The sequence below is a fragment of the Tursiops truncatus genome, chromosome 8 (assembly GCF_011762595.2).
Source record: "Tursiops truncatus isolate mTurTru1 chromosome 8, mTurTru1.mat.Y, whole genome shotgun sequence".
In the NCBI taxonomy this organism is placed as follows: domain Eukaryota; kingdom Metazoa; phylum Chordata; class Mammalia; order Artiodactyla; family Delphinidae; genus Tursiops; species Tursiops truncatus.
The window spans coordinates 24,135,336-24,158,434 of NC_047041.1; the positions used below are offsets into that span (position 1 = coordinate 24,135,336).

Here is a 23,099-nt window from a genome sequence, read left to right on the forward strand (position 1 = left end):
CCTGGCCCTGTCCACCAGCAGGCTGGCACTAACCCTGAGGCCTCGACTATACAGACAGCCATGTGGAGACCTGGCCTCTCTCACCAGTGGGACAGCACCAATCCCGAATGCCCCTGAGTCACACAACCACATAGGAAGCCTACCCCACCTTCCAGTGGGCCCACAGCCGCCGTACAAGACATGGTCTTGCAGCCAGTGGGGTTGGGGCCAGCCACGTCACAACAGAAGCGCACAGGCAGCCCACGTAGGGGGTACACTAGAACATATACCTCTTAACCAGAGAGGAGTGTGCTGCTGAGCCCCACAGGATGTTTCCTAAATAAGGCTTGGGAAGATTGGGAAATGTAACCAACCTACCTAGTACATAGAAATAAACACAGAGAATTGGGCAAAATGAGAAGACAGAAATTTATGTTCCAAACAATGGAATAAGACAAAATATCAGAAAAAGAACTAAACAAAGTAGAGATAAGGAATCTACCAGATAAAGAGTTCAAGGTATAGATCATAAAGGTGCTCAATGAACTCTGGAGAAGAATGGAGAACACCATGACCATTTAAACGAACAGTTTGAAAATATAAAGAAGAACCAAAAAGAGTTGATGAATAAGATAACTGAAATAAAAAATATACTAGAAGGAATCAATAGTAGATTAGATAATACAGAGGAATGGATCACCAATCTGGAAGACATGGTAGTGGAAATTCCCAAGCTGAACAGAGAAATGAAAAAAGAATTTAAAAAAATGAGGATAGTTTACAAGACCTCTAAGACAACATACTAACGTTTGCATTACAGTGGTCCTAGAAGAAGAGAGAAAGGGGCAGAGAACTTATTTGAGAAATAATTACTGAGAAATTTCCTAACGAGGGGAAAGAAACAGACATTCAAGTCCAGGAAGCACAGAGAGTTCCAAATGAGATGATCCAAAGATGTCCGCACAAAGACACATTATAATTAAAATTGCAAAGGGAGTTTCCTGGTGGCATAGAGTTAGGATCCCGGGCTTTCACTGCTGTGGCCTGGGTTCCATCCCTGGTTGGGAAACTGAGAACCAACAAGCTGCACGGCATGGCCAAAAGAAAAAAATTTTAAAAAAAAAAGTAAAATCGTAAAAATTAAAGAGAATCTTAGAAGTAGCAAGAGAAAAGCAATTAGTAACATACAAAGAAATCTCCATAAGGCTATCAGGTGAATTTTCAGCAACAATTTTGTAGTCCAGAAGGGAGTGTCATGATATATTCAAAGTGATGAAAGGAAAAAGCTTACAACCAAGAATACTCTAGCTGGCATGGCTATCGTTCAGACTTAAAGGGGAGATAAAGAGTTTCAAAGACAAGCAAAAGCTAAAATGGTTCAGCACCACTAAACTGGCTTTATAAGAAATGTTATAGGGAATTCCCTGCCAGTCCAGTGGTTAGGGCTCTGTGCCTCCACTGCAGGGGGCATGAGTTTGATCTCTGGTTGGCAAACTAAGATACTGTGTGCCACGTGGCATGGCCAGAAAAAACAAAAAAAGAAATGTTATAGGGACTTCTCTAAGCAGAAAAGGAAAGTCCACAGCTATAAAAAGGAAAATTATGAAAAGAAAAATCTCACTGGTAAAGGGAAACACACAGTAAAGGTAGTAGTTCAACCACTTATAAAACTAGTATAAAGGTTAAAAGACAAAAGTAGTAAACCATCTATACACACAATAAATAAAGAAATACACAACACAAAAAGATGTAAAATACGATGTCAAAGACATTAAACATTGGGATAGGGGAGTAAAAATGTAGACTGGTTAGAATGCATTTGAATTTAAGAGATCAACTAAAATGATTATGTAACTTATACCATGTTATATGTGAGCTTCGTGGTAACCACAAACCAGAAACCAATAACAGACACACAAGAAAGAGAAAGGAATCTAAACATAAAACTAAAGATAGCCATCAAATCACAAGGAAAGAGGGCAAAAGAAAAAACAAAAAAAGAACCACGAAAACAACCAGAAAACAATTAACAAAGTGACAATAAATACATGTCTATCACTAATTACTTTAAATGTACTAAATGCTCCAATCAAAAGACACAGAGTAGCTGAATGGATAGAAAAACAAGACCCACATATATGCTGCCTACAGGAGATTCACTTCAGATCTAAAGACACACACAGACTAAGTGATGGGATGGAAAGAAGTATTCCATGCAAATGGAAATTAAAAGAAAACCAGGACAGCAATACTTGTATCACAGAAAATTTTAAAACAAGTACTGTAACAAGAGACAAAGAAGGACATTACTTAATGATATAGGGATCCATCCAAAAAGAAGATAAAACAATTGTAAATATAGATGCACCCAACATAGGAACACTTAAATATATAAAGCAAATAATAATAGACATAAAGGGAGAAACTAACAGTAACATAGTATTTAGTAGGGACAACCAATGTGTCATTAAATAAATCAAAGAGGAAATTAAAAACTACCCGAAGACGAATGAAAATAGAAACACAATGATCCAAAATCTATGGGACACAGCAAAAGCAGATCTAAGAGGGAAGTTTACAGCAATACAATCCTACTTCAGGAAACAAGAATTATCTCAAATAAACAACCTAAAGTTAGACCTAAAAGAACTAGAAAAAGAAGAACAAACAAAACCCAGAGTTAGTAGGAGAGAAATCATAAAAATCAGAGCAGAAATAAATGAAATAGAGACTAAAAACAAAAAATAGAAAAGATTAATGAAACTAAGAGGTGGTTCTTTGAAAGATAAACAAAATTGATAAAACCTTTAGTCAGAATCATCATAAGTTACAATCAAAACCACAGGAATACAAAGGATCATAAGAGATTACTATGAACAATTATATGCCAATAATATGGACAACCAAGAAGAAATGGGCAAATTCCTAGAAATGTAAAATTTCCCATGACTGAATCAGGAAGAAATAGAAAATATGAACAAACCAAACACCAATAATGAAATTGAATCAATACTTTTAAAAAACCTCCCAACAAACAAAAGTCCAGGACCAGATGACTTCACAGGTAAATTCTGCCAAACATTTAAATAAAAGTTAACACCTGTTCTTCTCAAACTATTCCAAAAAATTGAAGAGGAAGGAACGCTTCTAAACTTATTCTGTAAGACCAGCATCACCCAGATATCAAAACCAGACAGACAACACAAAAAAAGAAAATTACAGGCATTACGGACGAAAACAGATGCAAAAATCCTCAACACAATATTACTAAGTGGAATTCAACCATACACTAAAAGGATCATATACCATGAAGTGGGATTTATTCAAGGGATGCAAGGATAATTCAACACCCACAAATCAATGAAATACACCACATTAAAAAATTGAAGGATAAAAATCACATGATCATCTCAATAGATGCAGAAAAGAACTTTTGACAAAGCTCAACATCCATTTATGATAAAAACCCTCAACATAGTGGAATAGAGGGAACATACTTCAACATAATAAAGGCCATATACAACAAACCTACAGCCAACATAATATTCAATGGTGAAAAGCTGAAAGTGTTCCCTCTAAGATCAGGAACAAGACAAGGATGCTCAATCTCACCATTTTTATTCAACATAGTATTGGAAGTCCTAGCCATAGCAATCACATGAGAAAAAGGAATAAAAGGAATCCAAATTGGAAAGGAAAAGTAAAACTGTCACTTTTTGCAGATGACATGATACTAGACATAAAAATTCCTAAAGATGCCACCAAAAACCTATGAGAATTAATAAAGGAATTCAGTTAAGTTGCAGGACACAAGGTTAATATGCAAAAATCTGTTTCATTGCTATACACTAACAACAAACTCTCAGAAAGAAAAATTAAGGAAACAATTCCATTTACAATTGCATCAACAAGAATAAAATATCTAGGAAAAAAATCTAAACAAGGAGGTAAAAGACCTGTACTCAGAAAACTATACGACATTAACGAAAGAAACTGAGATGACACAAACAAATAGAAAGATATACTGTGCTCGTAGATTGGGAGAATTGATATTATTAAAATAACCATACTACCACAGGCAATCTACAGATTCAATGCAATCCCTATCAAAATACCAATGGCATTTTTCACAGAACCCAAACAAATAATTCTATAAATTGTATGGAAACACAGATGATCCAGAATAGCCAAAGCAATTTTGGGAAAGAAGAACAAAGCTGGAGGTATCATGCTTGCTGACTGCAAACAATACTGCAAAGCTATAGTAATCAAAACAGTACGGTACTGGCATAAAAATAGGCTGATCAATGGAAGAGAATAGAGAGATCAGAAATAAACCCACACACTTATGGTCAATTAATCTACAACAAAGGATGCAAAAATACACAATGGGAAAAGGCAGCCTCTTCAATAAATGGTGTTGAGAAAACTGGACAGCTACATGCAAAATAATCAAACTGGACTACTTTTCTATACCATATACAAAAGTAAATTCAAACTGGATTAAGAACTGAAGTCATAAAACTCCAAGAAGGAAACAAAGGCAGTATGGTCTTTGACACTGATGTTAGCATTATTTTTTTGGATCTGTCTCCTCAGGCAAGGGAAACCAAAGCAACAATAAACTAATGGGATTACATTAAACTAGCTTTTGCACAGTGAAGAAAGGTATCAACAAAATGAAAAGGCAGTCTACTGAATAGAAGACATTTGCAAAGGATAGATCCAAAATATATGCAACTAAACGTCAAAAAACCCAAACAACCCAATTAAAATGTAGAGGTCCTGAATAGATATTTTTTCCAAAGAAGACATACAGATGGCCAACAGACACATGAAAAGATACTCAACATCACCAATCATCAAGGAAATGCATATCAAAAACACAACAAGATATCACCTTACACCTGTCAGAATGGCCATTGTTAAAAAGACAACAAATAACAAGTGTTGATGAGGACGTGAGGAAAAGGGAACCCTGGTGCACTGTTTTAAATTGGTGCAGCCACTATGAAAAATAGGGAGGGTTCTCAAAAAATTAAAAATAGAACTGACAGATGACCCAGCAATTTCACTTCTGGGTATTTACCTCCTCAAAAAAAACAAAAACAAAAACACTACTTTAAAAAGATATATGCACCCCAATGTTCATAGCAGCATTATTTACAATAGCCAAGATATGAAAGCAACCTAAGTGTCAATAGATGAATGGATAAAAACGATGTGGTATATATATACAATCGAATATTACTCAGCCTTTAAAAAAAAAGGATGAAATATTACCACTTGCAGTGACATAGATGAACCTAGAGGGCAAAGTAAGTATAGTTAAGTGAAATAATTCAGATAGAGAAAGACAAATATCGTATGATCTCACTTACATGTGGATTCTAAAAAACAAGACAAGCAAAACAAAATGAAAGCAGACACAGATGCAGAGAACAAACAGAGGTTGTTGTCAGAGGGGAGAAGGTGCAGGGGGCAAAATGGGTGAAGGGGAGCAAGTGGTACAAACCTCCAGTTATAAAATAAATAAGCCTGGGGAATATAATATACAGCACAAGGAATATGGTCAATAATAGTGTAATAACTTTGTACAAGGACAGATAGCTACTAGACTTATCAAGGTGATTTCATAATGTATGCAAATGTCAAATCACCATGGAGTATACCTGAAACCAACATAATATTATACATCAACTATATTTCAATTAAAAAAATAAAGTAGGGCTTCCCTGGTGGCTCAGTGGTTGAGAGTCCGCCTGCCGATACAGGGGACATGGGTTCATGCCCCGGTCTGGGAAGATCCCACATGCTGCGGAGTGGCTGGGCCCGTGAGCCTGGACATCCGGAGCCTGTGCTCTGCAACGGGAGAGGCCACAACAGTGAGAGGCCCACGTACCGCAAAAAAATAAAGTAAAAAAAACCCCACCAAATCTGCAACCAGCTGAGTGATTACCATTTTCTCTCTTAAAATTCTTCCAACTCTTTACAGTCAGGGATATTTTTTAAAAATTGCTTAAGCAATAAGAAATACTAAGTATTTACAAAGAATTATAAGTCTATAGTGAATATTTAAATACTAGGGAACATTTGGGGGTGGTTTTCAAATAACCTAACATTAAGTAAGGCGGAACAAGGTTTTCAAAATTGTTAACTGAAGGACATATTTCCCCCGTAAAACTCGTTATTTCTTGCAATACCACTCATTGGATTTGTATAAAGTATACAATGTTTTTTCTTGCAGGGATGACCCTTCCACATGCATTAAGATGGCTACTATTAAAAAACAAAACAGAAAATAACAGGTGTCAGTGAGGATGTGGAAAAATCAGAACCCTTGTGCACTGTTTGTGGGAATGTAAAACACTGTAGCCACTATGGAAAACAGCATGGTGTTTCCGTCAAAAAATTCAAAATAGGGGCTTCCCTGGTGGCGCAGTGGTTGAGAGTCCACCTGCCGATGCAGGGGACATGGGTTCGTGCCCCGGTCTGGGAAGATCCCACATGCCGTGGAGCGGCTAGGCCTGTGAGCCATGGCCGCTGAGCCTGCGCGTCCGGAGCCTGTGCTCCACAATGGGAGAGGCCACAACAGTGAGAGGCCCGCATACTGCAAAAAAAAAAAAAAAAAAAAAAAAAAAAAAAAAAAAAAATCAAAATAGAATTACCGTATGATCCAGTGATTCCACTTCTGGGTACATACCCAAAAGAATTAAAAACAGATTCCTGAAGACATATCTGTTCACCCATGCTCAATAGCAGCATTATTCATAATAGCTAAAAGGGGAAAGCAACCCAAGTGTTTACAAACAGATAAATGGATAAACAAAAATGTGGTCTATACATACCATGGAATATTATTCCATCTTTAAAAAGAAGGAAATTCTGATATACAGCAACTGGGATGAACCTTATTAAGGACATTACGTTAGTGAAATAAGCCAGTCACAAAAAGACAAATGCTTATAGTAGGAAGCTACAGCAGTCAAATTCAGAGAGAGAGAAAATAGAATAGTGGTTGCCAAGGGCTGGGTGGAGGGGAGAATGGAGAGTTGTGGAATGGGTACAGAACTTCAGCTTTGCAAGGTGAAAACAGTGCTGGAGATTGGCTGTACTACAGTGTGAATGTACTTATATCACTACTGAACTGTACACTTAAAAATGGTCAAGATGGTAAATTTTATGTTATGTGTATTTTACCAAAATTAAAAAAAATAGCAAATCATGTTAACAGTAGACCAGCTATGAACACACACTTATAGCAAGGCAAGATCTACAAGTCAAATCATGACCATTTCTCTCCTGGTTTGGAAATGTGTACTGATCTTAAACTTCAACACTATATGTCCATGTTTCATGCTCTCACAATGTCTTCAGACATTGCCAAATGAGTGGGGAAGCAAAATTACACCCTGAGAACCACTGCTTTAGAATCATACATTGTATATTAGTGTAAAAGTATATATTTTTACATATTGTTGTACATTAAAAAAATTATGCATGTTGTACATTATGGGCAAAGTAAGGGATTTTTCAGGGAATAATTTTCATTAGATTTTCACCTTACACACCAAATTCTGAACCTAATCTCTGTGAAAACTTTGTACTGTATTTATGCAAAATTCACTTTTTCAGAAACTGGACAAAAAAGCCTGAAACTCTAAAGACTGAAGTTACTGATTTTTTAAAAAACAAAAATATGTGGAATGCAAACTTCAAATTTAGAATATTAGGATCTTTGTCATTTCCAGTATATATTTTTTAGACTCTAGAAATGTCGACCAGATCACTCTCTAGGCACCCCCAAAAAAGAACATTCATTTGGCTTTTTGTCACAGGGTAATCAAGAAAAACTACTAGATTATTTAGAGTGAGATGAACCATACTGGTCTGGTCCTGTGTAGCAGGCTTCTCAGTTCACACTGCATTGTAAATTGCTGTATACCCAGCACCATGCTTGGCGCACAGAACACTCAAATATTTAAATAAAATGAATGAGTCTTAGCATACATTTTCTTTAAGATTTATTTTAAAACAGGTAACAGTGTAATAAAGAAATACATTCAATAGTACTAAAAAAAATCTACATGAAATATATAATTTCATTAAGGTACAACCAAAATATTTGAAGTGGCACATATCTCCATATTTCAAGCCAGTACACTAGCTTTCTATGTATTTAAACACTAGCCTACTTTAATCTTTAAGAAGATCAAAGGTTTTCCTCTTTGCTTTTATTTGCTTTAGGCCATATTTAAATTTTTAGCATTTCTAAGTGCATATATTTTAAGTATATACTATCATGGCCATGGATTTATTTACCTACTAATTAGGTGGTATGATCAGCACAGAGAATAGTGGAACGAATAGTATCTCCCTTAATCTGAACACAACTGTTCAAACAGTCTGTAATTTATCTGCTTTTCTAGTAGCTTCTCTCCTTGGTTTCCACTGACCTTATGAGCAACTGACTGGTAAAGCCTAGATTCTTTTCACTTGAAAGATTTCCAAGTTAGAGATTGTCCATATTAAACTTGTACCTTCAACATATTATATTTTGCCCTTGGACAAGTTATTTTATTTTTCCAAATTTCACTTTCCCCACCTGTAAACTGGAATAACATCACTAATCTTGCAAAAGACACTGCATATAATGTATGTCAGGTACTCAGCATACAACAAATATTTTATCATAAATATTTTAAAAACCTAAACATTCCTCATTTGTTCCCAGATTTCTATCTTATTCATTTCCAGACATTGTTCCATCTTGTCATAATCTTTAGAATCTGAATAGGACAGGAGCTTTACAGCACACCATTCAATGCTGAAGAGTAGATTAATGATGTTATTCAAAGCTCTTTGAATAACATACATCAACTAGCAAGAATTAGCTACAAATTCACTTACCTATACTATCATCTAGCTGATAATTTCTTATTCCACCCATGAAGATTTCAAGGCTTTCTTAAATAAAGACATTCTAAGTTTGCTACATTCCCTTGATTCACTTTGGTAATAAAAATAGGTTTCCTATTCATTCATCCTATTCATTCATCAAGGTTCAATCACCCATTTCTTAATCTCTGCAGCTGAGATGAACAGTTTCCTAAGGATGGAGGAAGGATTATATTCACCAATAGACAAGTCAATAGTTTTATTTGTTTATCTAATGACACTATGGGGACAGAAGAGTTCCATTTCTAGCTATATATCAAACTTGATACCTAAACCCTTTCCTTCCAACAATACACACAGAAATGCTAGGTAAGGTATAAGAAATATTTTTTAAACACATAGCAGAAGTTGTAAGAAAGGGGAAATCCTTATGGCCAAAAATTTTCAGTTTCAGAAGGAAACTAAAAACCAGAGAGGTAGATGTGTGAGCTGATATTCTAGCTATCCTGGCAAACTTGCCAATCTCATTAACCTATGAATTTCAGCTATAACATTTGTAAGAGGACTTTAAAAAGGCAGTGGGTAGTAATTAAATGCACCTCCCCTCATGTCCATAAGGTTGGGACACATTCAGGCTTACACTCTCAGTGAAAGGGGGGTCATCGGTAAAACATTCTGCTGACTAGCACAGGGAGATAATGTGGAAGAATGTCTGTCTTGGCCTGGGAGTCTTCTCTCAGTAAATTTATAGTACTCTTCAGGTCAGGAAACCCTGAAGCCAAGAAATTAAAGAAAGAGTGGTCCTCTGTCAGTGATAGCCCTGGAACTATGACATAACCAGACATAAAACTTTTCTGGAAGGAATTATTCTTAGCCCAGGTCACTCAAGATTCCCATGAGAAGGTCCTACTGAAAATAAGCTCACCTTCTAAAGTCACAAAATACATGGATAAACAGCCCACCAATTACAAAAACCAACATATACAAACAACAGAAACTTAAAGTTAAAAAAAAAAAACCCAACTAGACATCATGAAACAAATAATAGGCAAATCTTAAGAATGATACATACCTAGAAATGGAAAACAATTTTTGAAAGGAGAAACCCAATGAATAGTTTAAAAAGGAGATTACATAGAGACAAGAGAATTCATGAACTAGAAGACAGATATGAAGGCATCATAGAAAGATAAAGTACTGGAAACACAGAGGGCTTAAAAGATAAAGAGAACAGAATGAGAAGGTCTAATATACATTTCTAAAAAATAGTAACCATACTGTGTCTGTGAAATTTGTTCTCCATATCATAACACCTTCATTACTGAGTAACATTGAGTGATCTTACTACTGAAAATCCAAACATATTTACCATGGTATACAGATGGTTACAATTTTAAAGTTATTTTCTTCCTTTTATATATTAATATTTTATCATTCATATATAATATCCGGGAAACAAGTTTTAATTAAAGCTATATCAAAACTAGCAGTATATTTATTTGTTCTAACTCCTACTAAAGAAAAATCTGCCAGCGCTGCTGCTATACTCATGCTGCTTGCATTTTCAGCTAAAGCAAAAGTCAGTGATTCTACTGAAAATGATACAAGTATGCACTTGAGAAGAAAAAATAAACATTTACCTTAGAAGTAGAGCATGACTGACTGACTATTTCTAAAGTGTGAGAAAACTGTTCCTTGAGACTATCAAAGCATCTTTAGGTAAATGAAGCAAGCATTAAACGTTTTTTAAAAAACACATTAGTTTACTTAGTTCAATATTAATACCTATTTGAAGTATGTGGGTGGGTTAAAAATGAAGGCCAAAATACAATTTCTAAAGGCTGAATTCAAAGGCAATCACATGTTTAATATCACACCCAAGCTTTCCAGCCTGGGAAAAGTCGGCTGAGATTTTTGGGGTCCATGGCCTGTTGTATGAGCAAATTCACCTGTCCACCAACACTGAGCACGGTTCCTTCCTCCACTCCTTTTAGTTTCTCTTGCAGTCTCATCAAGACACGTTCAGCTACTTTGTTGAAACTGTGGTCAATATCACTAATGAAAAAAACACAAAGGTTAATGAGGTGGAACAGTTTAAAGGGCCTTGGGAATAGGAGAATCTGAACAATTGACAACAGATCCTTCCCCAAAAACTGCTCACCTGAGATTTCGTTTGCATTCCTGGTCATCTGCATTTGGAGTGGAGTGGAGCTCACTTTCATCCTCTGGCCTCTGCTGTAAATACAGAGCTTTCAAAGGATTCATTGTCCAGTCAAAGAGAGGATCATACAGGAGGACCTAGATAGAGAGGACATATGTATTAGAAGAACAATGTGTATTTTGATGATGTATTTAGAAACAGTAGAACCAGTATTATAAAAATAATACAGGCCAGTCACATGGTAGTTGACTGGGATGGAGGGGCAAACTTATCACACGTGCTTCATGTTTCCTTGTGGAGGAAACTATACTAACATGATGTTCTCGGATTTTTCTCCCATCTGCATTCATTCTTTCTCCATTTTGGGGGCTGTGACATCCTTTGACCCATGTTTCCTGATTGGGTGAAACTAATCAATTAAAAGCAGACAAGCACTAGTTACTCTTTCCTTCTCCCTCTCCTCTTGATCAGTTCTTCGGTAAGAACATTTGCCAAAGCCCCAACTCTCTGCAGGCCCCAACTCTCTGCAGGCCCCAACTCTCCCTCAGGTGAGCTGTACCAAGGGATATATTAGATTGTGGGAGCTGGACAGCAGTAGCAAGCCTATTTGGACCTTACTCCTAAGCCATATTCTCCAACAGTTGTATCAGTAATAAACCTGACATTTTGATCTCTATGGCTTCTTAAGGCTCTTTCTTTTCCACTCAATTAGTTCCAAATTTGGGTGGAGAAAAAAAGGTATAATTTATTGAAAACTCCTCAAAACCCAAGGTCTAGTGCTATGGTTGGCATCTTGAAATCTACATATGGAGTAGAATCTGAATACTAAAATAACTGGCATGGCCAGAGCAAGTGATTCTAAGTCTTAATTTTAGTAAGTGAGGTCACAGGGATCTTTTTTTTTTTTTTTTGCGGTACGCGGGCCTCTCACTGCCGTGGCCCCTCCCGCTACGGAGCACAGGCTCCGGACGTGCAGGCTCAGCGGCCCTGACCCACGGGCCCAGCCGCTCCACGGCACGCGGGACCCTCCCGGACCGGGGCACAAACCCGTGTCCCCTGCATCGGCAGGCGGACTTCCAACCACTGCGCCACCAGGGAAGCCCGGTCACAGGGATTTTTGACCTCGGCAATACAGAACAGCTAACTGCCCCTGGTGTTTATAAGCACATAATTTTTTTTAAATAGGCCTCAGCAAATGCTTACCATACAAGTCTTAATAATAAATGAAGACTCAACTCCAGGAATGCCTGATTTTGCAGGATATTCCAGCATTACAAAGTTGGAATACTTTCTTGCTGCTGCCTTTTTTGTGTTTCTAGGTAGGTCTGCAGTCTGATACTATAAAATGCCCTTAGCATTACACGTTTAATTCCAGGACAAATACTAGATCAGCAGTACCAAAAACTGGTCATCTGTTTATGCTGTTCTGAGCATCCTCCAGGACTATTAAAAAGTACAGAGGGACTGACTCTGAATATATGTGGTTTGTCCATAAATTTAAGGGTTTCTATGGGACTTCAAATTGGGCACTGACATGGGTTTAGACTTCAGGGATCCAAACCAGTTTCACTCCCCAAAGGGACATATATTTTATTAACCAACTAATGAAAAGAAATAGGGGCCTCTATTATAAACAGACTATATGGTCTTCTTTGGTTGAAACAGAGAAACAACACAATTGAATTATTTCAAACCCAAGGGCTTGTGTTAGGAATCATATTTGCAAATTCTGGAATCAAGGAGGAACTGGAGTAATTAAAAAAATATACTTTAGGTTTATTATCAGAACAGGACTGGTTGAACAAAAAACAAGAAAGGAATATAGATTAAGTTAAAGCAGGGTTTCTCAATCTTGGCACTACTGACATTTTTTAGCTGGATATTTCTTTGGTGTGAGGGCTGTGTGTATAGGATGTTTTGTGGCATCTCTTGCCTCTACCCACTAGATGTGAATAGTACCTTCACATCTCCCCCAGCCCCAATTATGACAATCAAAAATGTCTCCAGACATTGCCAACTGTCCTTTAGAGAGCAAAACTGCACTTGGCTAAGAACCGTTGAGTTAAAAGGAGAGATTACCTTAGTAGAATGGATAAAATCTTAGAAGACAGGATGGTCTACTATGAAAAAGAAAATGAGATCTTGAAGGCCAGTAGAGACAAATGTACTGAGAAGGAAAGGGAAATGCAGCCAAGTCACAGTGTTCTTAAAGAGGGTTAGGAAGCGAGAAGTTTTAATTGTTATTATATCAGAAACAGTGACTGTGGCTCAATGAAATCTAACAGAGCAAACGTAATGACTACAAAAAAGGAGACTGAAATGACATTCCAGAGGATTGGGATCCAACAAAACTCCTGAGAAGTACCCTGCTAAAGCTGAAGGCACAAAGTCCACAGTGAGGTCAGCTGGGAAGGTTGGGACAACCACACTAAATTATTTCAGGAAATTCAGACAGATTTACAGAGGGAAGATTAAGCAAATCAGTGTAAAACACACAAAGCTTATAAAAGCTTATAAGTGACACCATTATTGCAGGTGGAGATGCAGTGGCCTGAAACTCCCCAACAGTTTCCATCTTACTCAGTAAAGTCTAAAATCCTCACACTAAGTTAGAAACCCCTAAATAATCTGCCCACTATGACCTCTCTAACTTTATCTCCTACCACTCTTTAAAGAATGAGGCTCACGAGCAATTTGGCATTCAACTAATAAAACTTCTGAAGCCTTGAACGAACTACCCTCTTCTAGCAAGTGTTAACTCAGGACATCGGTACTGAAGGAACCCCCACATCTACCCAGACACAAAAATCCTTTTGACTGAGACTGAACAGAGTAAAATACTGGGGAATACATTAAACTTCTTGGGATCTTAAATTAATTTGAAAAGTCTGGATTTTTTGGTCTTAAATGCAAAAAAAGCAAGATAATTTGATTTTAGACCTTGATTTCTGCATTACTGAGGCATCCATGTTATCATTTATTCTTGCTGCAGCACCAATGGCAAACAAATGACAATATGTATATGGGGAAAAGGGAAAGCTTTTCCAGCCTTGGGAACAGCAAGTTGATAAAGAGTTAACTTTATCAACACACTATTGGGACCCATTTTAACTCTCTTTGTACCAAAAATCCATATCGCCACCAGCAGTCCAAAGGGGCCATAAAGAGGACTTTGGTTCATAAATGTAGTAGACACAGGACCACCCTAATAAACTATAAATTTCACCCTCCTTGGGATATAGTTCCACCTTGTTGATCACAGGCTTAATGGTTAATGCCAATGAAGCTTTTAAAAAATACAAATGTTCTTGCCTCATCCCTAGAAGTTTAGTTCAAATTTGGTCAACATCAATGTTGTTTAAAAGCAATACAGGTCGGGCTTCCCTGGTGGCGCAGTGGCTGAGAGTTCGCCTGCTGATGCAGGGGACACGGGTTCATGCCCTGGTCCGGGAGGATCCCACATGCCGCGGAGCGGCTGGGCCCGTGAGCCATGGCTGCTAAGCCTGCGTGTCCGGAGCCTGTGCTCCGCAATGGGAGGGGCCATGGCAGTGAGAGGCCTGCGTACCGCAAAAAAAAAAAAAAAAAAATACAGGTGATAGTAAAGTGCAGCCAGGTCCAGCACCACCAGTTAAAGGAACAAAAAGCTGAAAGAATGTAAGGGAGGCATGCTTCAACTCTACTTCCAAGCTTCCCTGTGGAGGACACTCTCCTGATCTCTTGCCCCACATACCCTTTACTAGGATAGAGAATGACTGCCTTGGGTACCCAGTTCTCACTTGGGTAGAATTAACGTCATAAGCACTGGAAATTTGCTGGACTTCCTTCCCTTTCTGCCCTGATCAACATGAGGCAGTGATCTTGATGGAGTGTTTATGCCCTGTAGGCCCAAACCCCACTCAGTGGGCTGTTCCCAGGTTAAGACAGCAAAGAGGCACTGAGGTGGCACCAGCAGCAAGCCAGTTTGGCCCTCACTGCTCAGTCATGTTCCTACAGTAACAATGCTGACACTTTGATCTCCATCTGTCTCACTACATGGTTCTGAACCTGGGCATGGGAAAAGGAGATACAACTTATTGATTTTTCTTCAAATTCCAAAGGAAACCATTCTGAAAATAATACCATACAAGGTACCTAAGATGTCAAAATGCTGATGTATGTATTAAAGACTTATAGTTATAGTTATAGTTATATATAGTTATAGTTATATAGTTATAGTTATATAGTTATAGTTATACAGTTATAGTTATAGTTATAGTTATAGTTATAGTTACTTATAGTGCTGTAACATTCCAAGAAACTTGAGGGGGCTGAAGGCCTCAAGTTTCTAAGCCACTATTTACTCTCCTGCTGCCCAGCATCATCCCACCTCATTAAAACAAAGCACTGATCTTCCAATCAGTGCCTTCCTAACAAGATACACAGTCTATCGGGCAGAGAAATAAAGATTTCCTTATAATATACTTTACCTCTACAATGGTTAACAGGGTTTCCTGAGAGTTTCTCATAACCTCCATGGTTTTCTCACAGCATCTACAAACACATTATAAATATGAATCTTATTATACACCAACATTTTCAACATATCTTTACCTCCTATATACTCATGTTTAGTATGCTGAGACTATTCTTGTTAATAATTCCCAAATTAATATCTCAAAGAGCATAGTACTTGGCAGAGTGGGTTTTCAGTAGATGTTTCTAAAATGAATACAAATATATTTGTGAATATGAACTTAGCATTTATAAGAATAACACAATACTACTATGAAACATGTCTTTCAGTTGATTATTATGGTAATTACAGTTTACTTTGACTAGAATCTGCCCTGTTAAAAGATGAGTATGTAGACTTAAAAAAGAAAGAAAGTTGAGTATGTAGGCCTATGCTGGGAAAACTACAGGGAACTGCAAAGTTCTTTTAGCAGAAATTGGTACCAGATCATAAGCTCCTTTAAGATAATTTATATACCCAAGAATGAGCACACAAGAGAAGTTCTGATCAGTAAACAAAGAGTTAGCGAGGACAAAGGTGTGAAAATTAAAGGCGGGCTGCTTCCAGAGGCAGTAAGGGAGGACAGTATGTGTGTCATATTGGGTGAGGTCCCAGGTGGTCTGAAGGAAGGGGAAATAATTACTGCTTTTACCCAAGGTCTTTTCCTTAGTACTGGTAAAGCACTGGAATGTATAATAATTCTAGTAAGGGTGAACTCTATAACCTATAGAAATCAATAATCCAAATAATTTCAACACCAAAAATCATCTGCCTTACCTTACCCTATTTGACTTACCTTCTGAAGACACCTTCTACACCAGTAATGCCCATCCCATCCACAATATCTCTGGTGAGTCTAAAGGGAACTGTTTCAGGAGTAGGAAGGATTTTACCCTGTTCAAAAGCAACTCCTGAAGTAAAAAATACAGTGAGGTTAGGAGGTCCCATAGCTAATTTACTTTCCTCAACTGGTATGTGAACTTTGCAGAGGCACTAAATAATTTGTCACCAATATTCAATCAGTACTAAAACACACAGTCATTTATTCTGTTTCTGCTCTGCCTGCCTTCTTCATCTCCAGCATTCTCGAGGAGATCCACCTCCAATTTTAAAAAATCAAGTTAAAAAAATTATTTATTGATGTAATTAGAGAATTCTATGTTAAAGGGTGACTTTTAAATATGAGGTAGTGAAGGGTAGAATTTAAAATGCAGAAGATATATATATATATATATATATGTGTGTGTGTGTGTGTGTGTGTATCTATATCTATATCTATATCTATATCTATATCTATATCTTTTATCCACTTTTCCCCAATGGCAACATCTTGCAAAACTACAGTACAATATCATAACCAGGATGTTGACACTGATACAATCAAGATATAGAATATTTCCATCAACACAAGGATCCCTCATGCTATATTAGCCACACCTACTTACTCCCAAGGCCTACCCCTACCCCCTGCTCTTCCAGTAATAACTAATCTGTTTTCCATTTTTATAATTTTGTAATTTCAAGTATATCAATGGAGTCAAACAGTATGTAACCTTTGAGGATTAGCTTTTTTCACTCAACATAGTTCTCTAGAGAATCATCCAAAAAATGGAAAATAAAATTTTCACCTGGTTCTCTTTTATATCTCCTATTTCTATGTTGAAACTATTTCTGTGCTGAGACTTAGCACCTTTTCACTTGTTTCAAACATGTTTGTAATTGCTTCTTGAAGTATTTTTATGATGGCTGCTTTAAAATCTTTGTCAGATAATTCTAACATCTTTGTCACCTCAGTGCTGACGTCTATTGTTTTTCATTCAAACTGCAATTTTCCTGACAAATGATTTTCAATTGAAATTTTGACCTTTTTAAATATTACATTATGAGACTCTGGATCTTATCTACACTTCTATTTTTGCTGGCTTTGGGAGTAACCACCTTATTTACTGCTAAGTCGTGGTAGAAGACCAGGTTCCCCACTTGGCCTCCTCTGACATCCAAGAGGAAAGGGGGCTCCTTGCTACAGATTGGTGACACGGGAAGTCCAGGCTCCCCACATGGTTTCCACTGACACCATGGGTGAGCTGAAGGAAAAACAAGGTTTGGCATAAGTGATACAGTGAGATAGTCTAATGTTGTTATTGGAGTCCCAGAAAGAGAGGGAAGAATCTGGATTGGTCGTATGACACTACTCTAAGAGAATATAGCAGAAGTGACACTGTGCCAGTTGCAAGCTAACCCTTAACTTCTACTTCCTTCCTCTCGGAGCTCTGAGATGCTTTGTAAGAAGTTCAGGTTACTCTGCTAGACAGAGAGGCCACATGGAGGAGCAATGAAGCATCAAATGTGTAAGAAGCCATCTTGGACACTGGCCCAGTTGAATCCTAAGGTAAATTCAGCCCCAGGTGCTGACTACAGCTGTGTGAAAGATCATAAGTGAGAATTTTCCAGCTGAGACCAGTCAACGCATAGACTATAAGATATAGTAATAGTGGTTTTAAGCTACTAAATTTGGGGTGGTTTCTTATGCAGCAACAGATAATCAAAGAGATACACAGAAAAGTGTACAAATCATCAAAGTCATTCAAGTGTGTGGCTAATTGAGATTTTTAAAATGAACAAACCCATGTAACCAGCATTCCAGAAGCCCCGCCTCATCTCTCTATGAATCACGAAACACCTCTTCAAAGGCTTACCACTATCCTGACTTCCAACACTATAGATTAATTTTATCAGTTTTATATTTTACATAAATGGAATTATACAGTATATATTCTATTGTATCTAGATTCTTTCACTTAAGATTGTATTTGTGAGTCTTCCATGTTGAGTGTGGCTATAGTTCATTCAATCTCATTGTTATATAGTACTTCATTTTATGAATACAATAAAATTCATTCATCCATTCTCCCATCCAAGTACTCACCAGGCCTGACACTGCTTAGCTTCCAAGATCTAACAAGATCAGGTGCGTTCAGGGTGGTATGGCTGTAGACTGTTCATCCATTCTATTTGTGATGGGGGTTGGGGCTCTTTCTAATTTGGGGCTATTATGAATAGTACTACTATGAACATTCTTATACACATGCGTGCATTTTTACTGCAGTGGAATTGCTGGGTCACAATTCCCAGCTTTAGCAGATAATGCCAAACAGTATTCCAAACTGGTTATACCAATTTACCTTTCTCATTTATAGATGTGTTTAGCATGGCCTGGACATCGGTTGGCATACTCTTATCTCTACTTTGCAGCTTCCATTGCACTGCCCTTTTGTTCTCATGCAAAATTTCACTCCTCTACTGAGTTCCCACATTCTGGCTCTAACAACTCCACTCATCCTCATATTTATTATAACCCAACATCTAAGATTTCCTATCAAATTCATTGAATGTTGGTGTGGACCTAGCTCACAATCTTCCTCTCTGTCCTAACTCTGGAATTCATTCTGGGGAAAACCATATAATATTCTTGATCTTCTCTGTTCTAATGAAATTCAATTTACTCTCTGTTAGCAAACCACTTAGCAAAAACTTATACTATAGAACTTATAATCTCCTAAAACTGTACTTTCTAAGAAATCTTAAATTCTACATTTTACTTAAAACCTCTTCTCCTTCTACCCCTTTATTCGTGTTAAATAATCTTCAAACTCACTGAGATTTCTAGTCTTTTAGTCTCTCTTCCTTCCCTACTCAGCTCAGGGTATAGCCTGCAAAGTTGATTACTCTCACTAGTAACTCAAATCTTCTTGGCCCCTTGTTCCTCCACACTTACCACTTCAAACTAGAACTTAAATTCCAGGGATGCTGAGGGTGCTTGGAAGAAACCATATGATGACACTACAAATTTGGGATTATCACCCTAAAATGCCCCTTAAAATTCTTGGCATGTCTTTTTTATTTATGCCTTTCTAGCCAGCCGTTGGTCTCATTTCCATGGTACCCACTTTTAAAATTTTATTGTTCTTTTAAGGCCAATTACCATCCCTCCAATTATTAGCAAATAAACATGCTTTCCAGTTCTCAGAGAAAACAGAATAGCAAATATAATTTCCCTCAAATTCTTTCCCCTCTAGCTGAAGACTTTCCTATTAGCACTCATCCTTTCTTCTCTTGGAGGAAAAGCTAACACGCTTCCAGTGTAAAGCCAACGCTACACCTTCACATACTTCATGATTTCCCTTGCTATTTCAATTATCTTTGTCTCTCTCCTATAAGTATCTCCCATCTTAAGAAAGCAAATGAACAAGAACAAAAAACCCTCAAAACCAAAAGAAGTGGGGGGAGGGGACCAAATGTGTGTCTCCCATCTCTGCAGCAAATTTCTCTTCATTCTTCCCTTACTTCTAAATTTCTTGAAGAACAGTTCCAGATTCTTAGCCTACACATCCTTAACTTCCATTTAATCCTTGCCTTTTCACAATCTTACTTCCTCCATTCTATCCAAAGTTTACTAAGATTAATTGTTAAATTCAAAGGTCTATTTTCAGCATTCATCTTATTTGACCTTTCTGTATCAGATACTACTGAGCACAGCACTTCTTCCTCCATGAAAATTTATCCTCTCTTGTCTTCCAAGATATCCCTACCTCTACTTTCTATGACTTGTTGGTTATTCCTCATTTTTTTTTTTCTTTTCTGACTCAGCCTTTTTTTTGGCCTCGCTGTGCAGCTTGTGGGAACTTAGTTCCCCAACCAGGGATTGAACCTGGGCCCTCAGCAATGAAAGTGCCGAGTCCTAACCACTGGACCACCAGGCAATTCCCAAGACTCAGCCTTTTTAATGCTGAGATTCCTTACAATTCCATCCTTAGTTCTCGTCATCAAGGATGATGTACAAGATTAGAACCTCCTCTAGTCCAATGACTTCAACTAAAATCTATTTGCTGAAAAGTTCTACATCTCTTACTATGTTCAACATCTTTGCTTTCCTATATATTAAACTGTCTACTTCCCCTGGAAATCCCAATAATACCTCAAAACAACATACAAAACTAAACTCATCAGTTTCTTATTCTCTACAAAACCTGCTGTTTTCCTTAGCTAGAAACTTCAGTTATCTTGGAGTTCCCTCTCCCACTATTTCCACATCTAATATCACTGGTGCAAAATTACTACAAAAATGTCCCCCAAATCCAACTCCTGTTTCATACAACTTTAGTCCAAATCATTTCTTTCATTATCTCGTCTAAACTATTATAACATATCCTAATTTGTTTTCCTACTGCACAGATACTGTTCCCCAAATTATCTTTCCAATAATCAAATAAGATTATGTCCTGATTAAATGTATCTTCATTTACTTCCCATTGTTTAACAGATTAAAGTTGAAACTTCTTGGCCTGGCTTTTTATAATCTAGTACCAATCTATACCTCAAGCTACTCAACTACATGCAAACTTCACTCAGCCACATTTAATGTCTCACCATTCCTAAAACATGCTACAACTTCATTATTCCTCCCTTCATATCTGCTCTATCCTCTCTCTAGATTATCCTTTCTTTCTTTGAGATCTGGCTTAAATGTCACTCATTATCCAAGGCAGAATTAGCTACTCCCTCCAGCATCATTGTGTTTATGCTTTTTTTTAAACAATATTTATTGTTTTGATCTCTCTCTCATACTTGCAATATCCTGGCAGGCAAACAACATTTCTTGATGACCAAATATTTACTGAACAAAGAAACATATCTTTTGTTACTTACCTAAATCTATATGTACAAGTTCTGCTGACTGCTCATTTATCAAGATATTCTGTACATGTCTATCACCAAGTCCAAGTATGTAACCAACTAGAAAAAAAACAATCTGAAATTACTGATATCATCTATTTCTATAACACAATTAGCCATAATTTCAACTAATACCACTGACTCTATATAATTTTTAAGTAGCTTAGGCTTTTTTGCCTACTTGAAGGAAATTATGTACATAACTGGCCATTTTCAGTTTAAGTCAAATCTTGCCAGCCATTTTCATTTATACTGCATTTTACAAATCCTAGATGATTTGCTAAAAAAGTTTTCCATTTACTAATAAGCACATATATTAAAATATTAATACTTCAAAATTGAGTGTGGTTAAAATTGAGACCCATTATTTACCAGGGCCAAAGCAGTGCACTATATACACTCAAATATTTATTGAGTATACTTTTAAACTGAGGCGCCTATGGGTAAATTCTTCATTCTTCAGTGAAACTTTCTTCTGCTTGATGAATTATATTTAACACAAATTAGTCAATAATTCATCAGGTATATATCCAGGAAAAACTACATTTCTGTTTTTAACACAGATGATAACATGTTTTAAAACTGCTTTTAACCTAATGAAACACACTATAAGGTGTTACAAAAAAATAGTGGAAAGGGTGTCAGGATGCCTGGGGTGCATGGCTAGCTCTGTCATTAACTGGGCCTACTTTCTCGTTTGTAAACTAAATTAGTTGAATCAGATTAATGATTCTCATTGTAGAAAAAAAGAGGGTTTCATTATTACCTAGAAAATTTTCAAAATATACATGTCCTGCCTGGTGTATTGTACCTAAGTGATGAAAAGAGTGGTCTTTAATTAAAAAACAATAGATCACTGGTATTCCTGTTAGTTCTCATACTCTAAGATTTTGTTAACTGCCCTATCTAACTATTCCAATCTCTCAGAAATAAAAAAAGCCAAAATATATATTGTACACAGAATATTTAAATATATATCATTATTCCTATTCCAAAACCAAAATTCTATTAAACAGAATCAATCTTTGGGTGTTAATATCATGGTATTATAGAGGCTGTATGCAAGAACAATAATAATTAAAGAAAATAACTTAAATGGAATTATCACGAGTTTTATTATTTTCCAAAGAAAATCCCAGAAAATAATACATTGAGGGGAAAGAAAATAAGCCATATTCACTATTAAGCAATGAAGAAAAATAACCAGTCTTTATTTCCCTACCTGGAAAAAAGAAATTCTCTCCTGCCAAAGCTAAGAGCTACATTTAGAAGCTAAGAATCAGGATGAAAAAGAAACACAATGATCTAATGATGAAGATGGTCTGATTAACAAACACCAACACCACCACCATCCCCCTGTAACTCAGAATGTAGGAAGTGCTGAATCTACTAAAATGTATAAGAAGGTTACCAATAGAAGAAGTAGCAACACTCCGAGTATAAGCCAATCGTTTCTCAAACCAAACAGCTGGATCCAAGAATTTTTCCATGCAGAAGTAGCGGAAAACTGGTTGAAAATTTTGGCAAATCTCCATGAAGGTTTCATATTTCTCTTCAAAAGACTTTTTTTGTACATCCTTTAATAGATAAAATATAAAATTATTTTCTGAATATTCTGTTCAACTAATTTAACTGAAGTCTACTAGGAGTTTCAATAGGAAAATAGTATGATAGAAATAAAGGCAATAAAAAGATGAACAAGATATTATCTCTACCCACAAGAAGCTAAAAGTCTGGTCAGGGAAGCAATTAATAACAAGCTATAATCCCTTTAGGGTTTTCATGTTAATTTTAGGGGAAGGTGGCATACCAACAGTGACTGTTATCTGTTTTAAT

The 23,099-nt window shown here is 36.8% G+C and overlaps 1 protein-coding gene across 3 annotated transcripts in view; it reads right to left on the reverse strand.

Annotated features, from left to right (window-relative positions):
- Positions 1–7,986: 7,986 nt before the first annotated feature.
- Positions 7,987–23,099, reverse strand: part of ATM (ATM serine/threonine kinase) — a 140,135-nt gene continuing 125,022 nt past the window's right edge. For all 3 annotated transcript variants that reach the window (XM_019941951.3, XM_033862083.2, XM_033862082.2), the window contains 6 exons: positions 22,675–22,840; positions 21,237–21,323; positions 16,327–16,441; positions 15,505–15,568; positions 11,039–11,175; positions 7,987–10,932 (listed from right to left, as the gene is read on the reverse strand). In XM_019941951.3, coding sequence (XP_019797510.1) covers positions 10,749–10,932; positions 11,039–11,175; positions 15,505–15,568; positions 16,327–16,441; positions 21,237–21,323; positions 22,675–22,840 — 753 coding nt within the window. In that variant the 3' untranslated portion in view covers positions 7,987–10,748. The remainder of the gene's footprint in view (positions 10,933–11,038; positions 11,176–15,504; positions 15,569–16,326; positions 16,442–21,236; positions 21,324–22,674; positions 22,841–23,099) is intronic.